Raw genomic sequence first — 12,636 nt, forward strand, 5'->3', positions numbered from 1 at the left:
TTGGAGAACTTAGGAGTGAGGTTTAAAATGCAGGAAGCTCCCTCCCTCATCTCCTTAATAAACTTCTGCCTCATGCTGCCAGGCTTGGAGACAGGTGGAAAGAATTCAGCTGCAGCACCGTAAGCCGCAAAGTTTTCAAGGTTCTCCCTTCCTGGATGGCCCGAGGCTGTACATTTTCCCTCCCCCAAATCTTCTAAACCACATGGAAACATCCCTCTTTATCCTAATGTTAATGAATTGGGAAGCCCCTTCCACCCAGATCAATTTCACAGGCACTGGAGTTCCAGATTTTGAGTTAAGCAGCATTTTAATTTGTCATTAGTGCCCCGGGAGCATAAACCCATACCACCAAGCAAAACACTATAGCCTCTAAGCTATTAGCTAACATGTCAACTAGGTAATGCATCTTCAGGGAAACCAGATTGGAAAGGACAGCAAAACATTGATTTTTTTTTTTTTTTTTTTTTTTTAAGAATCCTATACCTGCAGCATAATGCTGCTAAAGCTGGCAAAACAACAAAGGACATTTCTACAGCAAGGAAATGTCTTATTTTCAGTGCTGGGGCAGTGAACATTGTTCCATCTGAGCATGGTCACATATATTGGGCAGAGCAATTCTTCCTTAAACCTACAGGCTTTTTATTTTGTAAATAATTCATCCTCCGGCGCCTAAGAAAGCTAAGGGAGAGAATGGGTAGACATGTGAATGGCTGGGAACACCAGTTGAGAGCAATGCTACTCACGGAGCAGGTGGAGCTTTCTTTTTTTCTCTCCTTCCAAAGGAAACAATAGCATTTGTATCAAGTTAAAACGGCTAAGAAACTCATCCCTTTGAAGGAGAGTGTGGATGCATTTGTATAGAGAAGATTTCAAACATGCATTCTTTATCCTGGCTCCTGCAGCCTGCCCACAAATCACTATACAGTTAAAGACAAGCCCAAATACCTTGTATAACAAACAGATCCCCAGAACTTAAGAAAATGAGCCCCAGCTCCTGTCTCCCCCATCCACTGTAAAACACATTTAGTGAAGTGAAGCCACACAGAGTACCCTCCCACCTCCAGCCCCCCACCATCCACCCCAGCCCCAACAAGCACCAAGTAACTGACAAGTCCTTACCGACTTTGGGCTCTTCTTGGGAACTGGCAGCCCTGGAAAAAATGCAACAAGGAGGGGAGGGGGGAAGAAATCATTAGCATATAAATGTTACCTTTTCCTTAAAGAACAATCCCCAGGTGTTCCATGGCAACCTAGCCATCTGCAGAGTTATGTCAGATTTCTCCCCAGCATCGGAGTTACCAGGCTGTTCATATCGAATCAAAGCAGAGGGAGGAGGAGAGCGAGAGGCAGGAGATCTATCTGCATTAGCTATGCTGACTTGTACTGCAGCAGCCTGGAGGCTGGGAAAAGAAATTCACAGACCTCAGCGGCCTGGGAAATTGAACACTTGGACAGAATCTCAAATGCTCTTCTGGATTAAGAGAGACTTAACTTACAATTAAGTCCAGGATATTTCCTTTCCACACGATCCACTTGTCAATTGAAACGGACCAATCAGGACAGAGGAAAGGGTATATATTTAGTTTCAAAGGAGTACATGGTTAAAATTAAAAAAATTTTTTTGGTCTTTTCTTTTTTTTTCCTCTGCCTTTCGGAAGAGGAAATGCTTTCTTTATTTGGATGAGCTCAATACCAAAACAAAGACGGATGCTCTTTTGCCAACACAGAATGCTAACAAATGAACACAAATCCAAGTTGGTCTAGGGTCCCCTCTGGATCATCAGCACACGTCTGTCTCAACGTCTGCCAGTCATCCAAGCAACCTCCTACTCACAGCTTGTTGGAAAGGACTGGAGCAGGACTAGCCCTCAGGAGGGAAAGCATGTCATTTGGGAGTGAAAAAGAAAAATTGCACAAAGCTGAAAGAAAAAGATAATAATGGAGAAAGAAAGGCAAATGAGGTCATTGAATCCAGCTGGCTCTTCCAAAACCCTGTCCTTAGTGGGAGGGCTGGAGCTGGAAGGGACAAGTGAGCTCCTCAATTCTAGGGAAGTCAGGAGCAATTGGGGGCAGACTTATGGGAAATCTACCACCAGGGAAGGGTGCGAAAGACAGGTGAGAAAGGAAAATAAAGCGTGCATTGGTGTTTCAAAAGTACTCATTTCTGCAAGCTGTTGCCTCTTTTGATTTTTTTCTTTGGGCAGGAGTTAGAATGCAAAATGCAGATTCTATCTGTATAAAGCACACAAGAGATGCTTGGGATCTGGTGATGGTGCACTGGAGATTTCAACCTGTTTTTGAAAGTGATTCCTAGGGAGTGTGACGATCTCAACTCTTTTGGAAGTGACTTGTCAAACCATGAGCCATGCTGAGTTCAGCACAAGTAATGTAAGGCGAGGCAAGGCAAGTGGGTGAGTAAGGAGGAAGCAGCCCAGATGAGCCGGCAGAGTGCCCACTGGGAGTGAGGCATGATGAGGATTACTCGTCCTGGGAGGCATGGGGGCACCCTCTGGCAAGGTTCCTTGCATCACCAAAATGAGGTCACCATGGAAGCCTGGCTCCCAGACCTCAGAGGGCATAAGGCACACCCAGTAGTTTGTCAGAAATGCAGCAGCCCAGGTCCCACCACTGGGGGCCGAGGAATCTGCAGTACTAACAAAAATTCCAGGAGATTCTGATACAGAGAATCTGAGGACCATATTTAAGGAAACTCTGATATGGGAGAGTATTACTCTTTCAAATCAGGCAAACTCAGATAGGCATCCTTTAACAAAGTGCTTTGGGGCCCTCTCTGTCTCAGTTTCTCCATTTATAAAGGGAAAATAGTAAGACTCACTTCACAAGATTATTAAGATAATGAAACAAGAGAAAATGTTTAAAAGCCTCCTACCTGGCACAGAGGAGTTACTCAAATGTCTACACCTTTTCACCTTCCTTAGCTAATTTACATCATTCAGAAAGGAAGTGGTATAGTTATCTTGCACTAACTACAGAAAAATCATCTGCTAAGCATATTAAAATATAAAAAAGATTATAGGAGAAAATATTTTACCTATGGATACAAGTAACTGTGTTGAACAATTTTGACATGTCTTTATTTTTTAAAATAACAATTAAGTGCTTTTTTTGGCTTATTAATATGATTCCCTTAAGAAATTTTATTAGGTTGTATAAGTGTGGGTCACTGTATAAACTTCAAAATTATATAAGATGACATCTTTAAATTCATATTTTCTCCTAATTAAGAGAGACCTTCTTAGTTAATTGGAATCAGCAAGGTTTCACCATAGTTATCTTTTACTACACTTGACTCTGCCCAGGATCCCAATGACCTACATGAAAATTTGGAAACAATCCCCCATTAGGTAAGCAGAGTCAAGGAAAATGGTTTCAATCTATACTCTGCTAATCATTTGTAAGACTCTGGCCGATCTTCAAATCCCTTCTCTTAAGAGCTTCATATATAAAATAAAGGGCATTTTTCATTCTCTAGCAATGCACATTCGAAGGTGCATTCACAATGATGTTCAGTGCAATATTGTTGGTAGAAAAGAAAACTGGAAACAACTGGAAATTCTAAAAAACTGTGGGGCATCCAACCTACAAAGCTAGGTTAAAAGGAATGAGCTATCTCTACAGGTAACAACATGGTCTTTAAAACATAATGTTCAGTAAAATGCCACACTGCAGAATGGCAGGCACAGCAGGAGACAGGTGCTCCACACACTCAAACACATGTGTGGCTTTTGCCTTCCATGAACGTCCACATCAAATGGATAATGTGGATATGTTCAATAGTGGCAAGGAGGGGCAAGGATCAGAGGGACTCATTTAAGGAGACTTTAGCCTTATTTAGAATTCTTTTTTAAGACCAGCATTTTCACATATCACTGATGCAATAAAATACTAATTCAAAAATAAATATTAATTAATTAATGGCCCCTTCATTGTTAACTACACAAAGCCAACCAGTCTGAAGGATATGGCGGTAACCAGTTAAGGTCTGTTTCCTCTGAGGAAGTAGTCCATGGAATATTCCAGAAGATCCCAGCTCAACTGACGCAACAAACCGTATATTACAACAAATAAGAAAATCTTTGTTTAAAGAGGCATTTGTTCCTCTTTGCTGGCTAGTTGCTGAAAACCTTCATTTTAAAAAGCCACACCTTTTACAGCAGCCCAAAAGCAGGTTACAACCACAAATTAATATTTAAATAGTCAAAAATCAAGAGACTCCACTTGATTGCTTTTTTAAAAAAGAACTCAAAGATTTGTTTTAGGCCCACATGGTCATTAAATCTTAAAATCTAATACATATGAATGCTGGAAAAACCTTATTAGTTTATAATTTATTTTAGCCCAAACTATTCAGATGGATTGAAAACAGCTGGGAGACCTAACAGAAAAGACTCAAAAGGTCACTGCTTGACAAGACAGAATGCTCCAAGACCTATCAAAGGAGATAGCGAGTATGTAACTGGTTAACTGCAGAGATATCCCTACCAGCCAGGCCATAGGAAGCAACATCATCCCATACTTCATGGCATACCAGTGGTCTTGGTCTTCCCTAGACAAGCAAACACTTTGTATGCCTTGTGGCAGCAGGAAGTTTGTGTTCTATAAATCATGTCACATATTACATATAAGGCATACGGCACCTGTCTTAATGGGCTTGTCTGGTCCATTCAGGGTAAGGAAGGGGAACTTTCAGAAGAGGCAGAAGAAAGAGTTTATGGATGGCAGCATCCGCTCTTAGGGCCTTAGAAGGCAGCAAATATTACTTCTAAGGGATCCCAGAAAACTTTTCCAGGGAAGTGTATGTTCAAAGTGTGATCTGCAGGAGCGAGAAAAGCTTGCGACTTGAGTATCTAAAGCTCTCTATTAAAATGGTGTCATTTTGGAAAAAACGAATGGCAAATTCTTTGCTAGTGACTGGGACCTGACCAACTAATGTAAGGAGGAGAAATCTGTTTTCCTCTAAATATCAAGGCCATAAACTATAACTAAATGGCAGAATGTCACAGTTGGTGAAATTTTATAATGCTTGTACACAAATAATTTATATGAAAAAAGTAAAGCTGTAACAGAATACATACCATTTTGCAAAGAAAGGCTAGAAGGTTATGCATGAAAACAGTATTTTCTTTGGCTCATGGGATTATGCGTGGCTTTATTAACTATTTTTAGTATCTCTACATCAAGAAAAGCTTTATTTATTTATAAATACACACATACATATCCACAGATACCACAATAAACAAAACTCTATACTGCTTCTTTTTTTTTTTTTGGACAGAGTCTCCTTCTGTTGCCCAGGCTGGAGTACAATGGTGTGATCTTGGCTCAGTGCAACCTCCGCCTCCCGGGTTCAAGCAATTCTCCTGCCTCAGCCTCCTGAGTAGCTGGGATTACAGGTGCACGTCACCACGCCTGGCTAATTTTTGTATTTTTAGTAGAGACGGGGTTTCACCATGTTGGTAAGGCTGCTCTCGAACTCCTGACCTCATGATCCACCCACCTCAGCCTCCCAAAGTGCTGGGATTACGGGCGTGAGCCGCCACGCCTGGCCTCTATACTGCTTTTTAAGATAAATGCAGCACATTTCAGAACATTTGTTGCGTTTTAAAATCTCTTGAGCATCACTGACCTCTATATCCTCCAAGAGTTGCTTACTTTTCCCCAAAGTGAACGCATACATATAGTTTTATTAAAGAACCCTCATAGATTAGGACCTGTGCTTGTCCTACTGATTAAATATAAATACGGAAGAAGTAGGAGAGCTCAGCTGGGCTGTTGGGGAAACCAAGCAGAAGCCGAGCATTGCCATTTCAGCACTGAGACAAACAAAACCTGAGTTGCTGGGAAAGAGAGTGGACCTCTCTGGACCTAATTTCCTCCAGGTTTAAAGCAAGTGGGAATGCCAACCAACCTCGCTAACTGAATGAATCAAGAAAAACTGCACAAAGAGGCTTTGAAAGGGTGAATCCTAAAGTGTCTGTCACATACAAAATGGATCTACGCATAAGAAAAATGTACTATTTATGTCATCAATTTACATTTTTTCATTGTGATATTCATTCCCTTCTGCATTTGGGTCTCCCGACTTCAGCATTTTAGTGGAAACATTTTGCTTTCCTCCTAAGCATTCCAACAAATGCTGTGTCACTAATCCACATGTCACTGAACACATGGGATACTTTACAGTTTCGCAAGGCAAATGTTGCAATAAAAACTGTCCTGGAGTTGGATTAGGTAATACAGTGTGCAAGGGGCAGGGAACTGTGTGTGTGTATATATATGTATACACACATACACACACAGTTATAGATCTCTCTCTCTCTCTATATATATATATATATCGAGAGAGAGAAAGAAGGTGGGGGGAGAGAGAGAGAGAGAGTAGGAGCTAGAGAGGGAGTCATCAGGGACCACTGAAAGCCACTGAAAGAAAATGACTGTGAGGTCTTGGTCAAGGGCTGGTCTTAGATACCAAAGAAGATAAAAGTACTTCTGAGCACAATCTCAGACCCCATGAGCCTTCTCTGTTATTCGAAAACCTATCAATGCATAATTCTAAATGCAGGACTTTAAATTTACAATTAATTTTAACTCAGTAAACTGATCATTAGGAGTTTGTATTAAGGAAATAATCAGTCTTGCAAAAATTCCTATAAAAAGATGGTCAACACAGCACTATTTTAAGAAGATAAAAAATGGAAACAGGCAGGGCGCGGTGGCTCATTCCTGTAATCTCAGCACTTTGGGAGGCTGAGGCAAGTGGATCACCTGAGGTCAAGAGTTTGAGACCAGCCTGGCCAACATGGTGAAACCCTATCTCTACTAAAAATACAAAAATTAGCTGGGTGTGGTGGCAGGTACCTGTAATCCCAGCTACTCGGGAGGCTGAGACAGGAGAATCACTTGAACCTGGGAGGCGGAGGCTGCAGTGAGCCGAGATCACACCACTGCACTCCAGCCTGGGTGACAGAGTGAGACTCTGTCTCAAAAAAAAAAAAAAAAAGGAAACAATCTGAACTTCCAAGAGCGGAGGACTGAGTAGAGAGATGTGTTATATCAATAAGATGAAAAATTATGAAACCATTAAAAATGAGCACAACAAAGAATATTCAGTGATTGGGGGAAAAATAATGATATAAGACATGAACAGCAGGGTAAAAACTGTGCATAGAATATATAAACTTATTGTTAAAAAGTGGAAATACATATATATTCACACACATCATATACCCAAAGACTAAAGGAAATGCATTAAAATATTTTTCTAAACACTAGGATTAATAAGTAATTCATATTCTTATTTTCAGTATTTTCAAAGATTGCTGGATTTTACATATAATGTGGCAATAATCATCAACAGGATCAGTACTGCAGCCAATATTTAGCATGCCTGGACAATGGCACATACTGGCCTTAGCGCAGTGCTAGATGAAAAAACAACTGGAGTTTGTTCTATCTCTCCTTTGGCTCAATGACTCACTACCATTCTACTCAAGTGTTTATGCTCCTAAATTACTGGGTCATGGCCTTGATTGAAAAATGTGATACAAAGATGTTATAGCCCCTCTCAAGCAAAGCTGCACAGAAGCACATAATTTTGCATATAATTTCAGGGAGTCTTTGAAACCTTCACTAGTGACCCTCAGAAACCCACTCTATTGGGGCCTATAGTCCTTAAGTTAAATCATCCTTGTCGAAGTATATGGCTATAGCATTAGAAGCAATTCCTAGGGTGAGATTTACTTTAGCTAAGTTTTTATTTTCAGTAAGAGCAGCATATAAGTAGAGGGGCCAATGGGAAGGATCAAACAGAAAGGTAAAACTTGCATTGCTTACTTCGCCTTCTTTCTTGGAAAGCTTTAAAAGACACATCTGAAAAAATTATGAGGAGAGGAACTGTATTAAAGAACACAGGTAATTTTCAGCAAAAGTGCTACTCCCTGGTAAAAGGAATGTGCCTCCTAGGCCATGCTTTTATTTGTTGGGGGTAGTAGGATGATGAGTCAAAACAGTAAGAGATTATCGAGGCAAAGTCGCAATGGGGTGCAGGAAAGACAAATTGAGAACAATCTGAGACTTCCCCAGCCAATCAGAATTGATGATTATTTGACTGCAATCCAGTGGTTCTAAACAATGAACATCAATGGCCGGCAACCCTTCCAAAAAAAAGCCATCTGCATCATTTCCTGCCAACCAGTTTCTTGTTTTCTTTGTTTAATAGAGAATATATAAGCCATGAAATAAATTTAAACTGCTCTCTCTGTACCAATAAAAAGCTAACGACAGTCCAGAAAACAGGAAAAGGTACATTCAGCCTTCACAGTTTCCACTGAGGGTAGGAAGGAAAACAGGGAAAATTCACTCACTCATGTAACCGAACTGTGCTGACAGCCTAGGAACTGGCATGAAATAAAGCAACGGGCAAGACCTACAGGGTCCTGCTTTCACAGCGCTCACATTCTGTGGGGAGACAGAATAAACAACTTAGCAAACAATTTCAGAGAGTGGTAACTTCTGTGATGAAAATGACGCAGGACAATGGAACAGGCTGTGCCGGGGATGCACAACTATTTTATGTTGGGTGATCATGCAAGCCTTTCTTGAAGAGACCATATTTGAGCTAAGAGCTGAAGTATGAGAAGGAACCAGTCATGAGACCATTCATTCATACAAGATTTATTGAGCTCTGCCATATGCCTAGCAAAGCATCACTAAGAGATAAAAGTAAATCAGACATGGCCCCTGCCCTGGAGGAGCTCATAGTCTATTTTAAAAGAGAAAAAGCAAAGCAACCATTTTATAATTCACAGTGGTAAGTGTTACATGCCAGGAGAGAAGGGAGCACTGTTGCTTTCAGGAATACAGGGAAGAGACATCTAATCCAATATGAAGAAGAGGGCAGAGGGAGGAGCTGAAGTGAAGAATGGCTAGCATTTAAACGTGGGGTGGGGGAGTGGGTGGAAGCACATGCAATGATTGATGCTTGAGTGAATAATGATGATAAGCTTTTCTTGTTGTTGTTTTGTTTTAGCTAAATCAGTGTACCAGCATAAACTCAAGGCCAAGCTGAAACCAGAGTACATTTTCACTGAAGGACTTTATAAACACTATATATCACAAAATTGAATCCATAAAAAGGAATGAAAAAACGATCCCAGTTTGGACATGTTTGATTTTTTTTTCTCCTTCTTCTGGCTAAATACCATCATAACCCCGTAGCATAATTTTTCAATACAAACATGATACCAGCTGCCAAGAACATAAGTATCAGACCCAATGTCTCCAAAAAGATGAAGACATTCTTTCCTTTGGGGACTTAATAATGGTCATTATGAAGTATTTTGACCATCATAATTTAGAGAGATAGTTGGACTTCAGATGTCTGAAATAAGTAGCTCCCAAGGCAGTGTCAGCTGGCATTTTGTGAAGAAGATTGAGAACATAGTTGTACTGGTTTTATAGCTACAGAGAAGTCTGCTTCAATTACACAGTACACATAGTCTAATAAATATGTCCCAGGAGAAATAAATGGCTTGCAAAGCTGGTGATTCCTGATGGCTTACAGAGCCTTTCACCTCAAAGTCACAAGCCTTGACCTGGCACAGGTAAGAAAGACCTAAAGTCATAAATACCTTGGACTGCTCAAAGACCTGGGTAAGATGGATGAATTGTCCTCATGCAATTCCTGAGAAATAAATGGTCACTCCAGAGAAGGTGTCATTGAAATGATATGGATGATCCTATTGTTGCTATTCTTGAAAACATGTGAAGTATACATAAAGGTTGAAAGCTGAGTGCAAAAATAACTAAAAAGTATTCAGAGCCTGTCTTTGACATAAATTTATTCTTCGTACCTGCGCTCTAAGTACTAATATCTTCTCATTCTGCAGAAGAGAAAACCAAGACGCTGATGGTCAAGTAACATGGCCAATGTCACACAGTCAGGTGAATAGCTGGGGATACTTGGTCTAAAACCAAGCCTGTGCTTTTAAACTATATGCTGTCATTCAAAGGTTCCTTAATTATTTTGGTTTAGAGTCTACTATGATAAGATTAATCCTATAGCCATTCATACATACCAAATGCATTTACAGAAAATTTTTAATATAGCTTTATGAAACACATGGACCTACCACTGACAACTGCTAGGTCAACGGGGTCAAGGTATCAAGGGCTCATAACTGCGACATGCATTTGGGAAGACAGTTCTTTTCTACAGATAGCCGAAGAGTGTATGCACAGTCAATCAATTTCTTAACACATCCCTGATATTTTACTCCAAGTCTCAGTACCTAAATCACTGGTCATTCAAGGCTACACATGCTAAAAATACAACGAGATCAGTCTCTTATTTGGGACAATGAAGCATGTCTTTAAAGCTACACAACTAACAGGTTGACTGGCCACAAAAACTCAGTTTCAAAGTGGGCAGGAGCTTTTTCTAGCTTGCAAATGTTTCCTGACACTACCTAATAACAAAATTTCTTTTTTTTTTAATGGGCTTAGAGAAAAGATATGGAATGAGTCAGAAGTGGAGTGAACTATGGCATCTTCTCTCCAGAAAGGAAAGAAAAAGAACCGTTAACTTAAAATAACTACTAATTTGTCAAGATGTACCTACCACGAGGTCAATCTTTCTACCCTAGGTAATATTCCTACCAAGATCTACTTTTTAAGGGTAGAATTAAGCTAGTTTCTCATATGGTTCTAGGAAAGCTCTCTAACTTTATGTAAGTTAAAAATATTTGTAATTGTGGCATTTAGAAGTCGGGTCTTGTCTTCATCTAAAAATGCTTCTACCTCTAAGGAAGACTCCTTAACTACCATACCGACAACTTGAGGCTTCTAGTACCTATATTTCAAATTTGAATTGCTTTTTATGCAAATACTTAAGGGTTGACCATGTAACCCATTCCTCTTAACAACAGCTCATTCACAGAGGTCTCCCTAAGATAGGTGAAACTATGGTGGCCTGATAGCCCCATGCAGTTCCTACAAATTTGAGAGGGTGATTTTTAACTACATAGGATGTACGGGGGGATTATGAAACAATAGCTCAAAATAGCTCACCAAAAGAAAACACTGATAAGGATTCCTTTTCTGGGTTGGAAAAACAGGATGCTGTGTGGGCCCTTATTTTAAGGTCACCGGCCCCAAAGGAAAACCTATCACTGTAATTGGTGCTGAGAAGCTTGTAGGTTAAAAAATACATGCTGGGGCCCTTTTCTTTTGCATTTCTGACTTTTAGGTTGTTTCTTATCCCAACTGCTTATTTTTAGTAATGTAAGTTAGGCTCAGGACCAAGATAGAAACCCAGAATAATATCTGGGCTTTTAACCTTATAGGACACCAAATCCCTGAAACCTAAGACCCTGCCTGAGGCTTCTTTTTCTCTCTCCCACCATATCCGTCTCCAAACGCATTCTGAATCCATGCAAGTTCATCTCCACTGCCACTACCTTCTCTTGCCTAGATGACCACATGAGTCCAGAAACTGGTCTCTGCTTTATGGTTTCTCCTCTTTATTATCCGCACCGAGGCCAGAGACAACTTTATACAGCAGAAATCAGATTGTACTGTCTCCTGGCTCCATGTCCCTATGGCTTCCCAAAACCATTTCAATTAAAGACAAACTCTTTGTTCAGTGTCCCACTAAGCCCTCCTGGATGTGACCCTTCCTATCTCTTTATTTCCTCCTCCTGGACACACACTCCAGCCAGGTTGCCACCCTCCACTGCGGAACTGCCTCCTTGCAATTCTCTGGGCATTTTCTCTGGCTGCTCCCTCTGCCTGGAACTCTATGCCTGCAGATCTATGTGTGGGTGGCTCCTGCCTTTCACTCAGGACCCTCCTCAAAGGTGACTCCTTCAGAGAGCCAACCAGAGATCCAGGCAGGCTACCAGCAGATCTGAAGTGGCCCTTTTCTGACCCACTTTATTCACACAACCCAGTTTCTTTGTTTTCATTGAGCCTATCACTCTCTAAAATGACCTTGTTTACTTGTCTATTATTTATATTGTTTATTGTTTACTTATTGATTGTCTCTATTTCAGGGACCTATTCTATTTTATCGGTCTATCCCTAGAACAGTATCTGGTCACCAGTTCAATAAACACCTGTATCTCTCAAATGCATGTATGAATGTGCAGAGCTCATAAAATGAGTTTACACCTTGAAAGCTGCAGGAAGAGCTGATGAGGCAAAGGGGAGGAGCTGCTTGGCCTTTCTTTTTATAGCCATCATTGCTGCAGTGACTGTTTAACAGCTCTTGATCCTTGGTCTGTTCCTTGATTTATTGGTGAGCTGCCAGGTTCGGCTCAACTCACAACTGCCTCACTCAGCACAGAGAACAAGGTTCTGCTGTGCCACCTTGTGTCCTGACTTCCCATCACCACGGATGAGCTTTGGTCTCAGAACAAACTGAAAGCTCAGAGGGGAACACCAAACCCTATAAGCTCCCCACCCCAGCAAATGGATATGTTCTCAAGGATTCTTTGAGATCTAAATCTTCAGGTAAGGATAGCTTCATATCCTTACTTACTAAACCAAACTTTTATTACAGCACTGGGTTCAATGCCTCTCAATGCCTCACTCTTCCCTACAAAAAGCGAACACATG

General features: G+C 40.7%; 1 protein-coding gene across 36 annotated transcripts in view; it reads right to left on the bottom strand.

The window, feature by feature from the left end:
- Positions 1-12,636, bottom strand: part of MAGI1 (membrane associated guanylate kinase, WW and PDZ domain containing 1) — a 666,590-nt gene that overhangs the window by 45,595 nt on the left and 608,359 nt on the right. For all 36 annotated transcript variants that reach the window (XM_055383931.2, XM_063703895.1, XM_019023923.4 and 33 more), the window contains one exon: positions 1,120-1,151. In XM_055383931.2, the coding sequence (XP_055239906.2) occupies positions 1,120-1,151 (32 nt within the window). The remainder of the gene's footprint in view (positions 1-1,119; positions 1,152-12,636) is intronic.

This window comes from Gorilla gorilla, chromosome 2 (assembly GCF_029281585.2).
Source record: "Gorilla gorilla gorilla isolate KB3781 chromosome 2, NHGRI_mGorGor1-v2.1_pri, whole genome shotgun sequence".
Classification (NCBI taxonomy): Eukaryota; Metazoa; Chordata; class Mammalia; order Primates; family Hominidae; genus Gorilla; species Gorilla gorilla.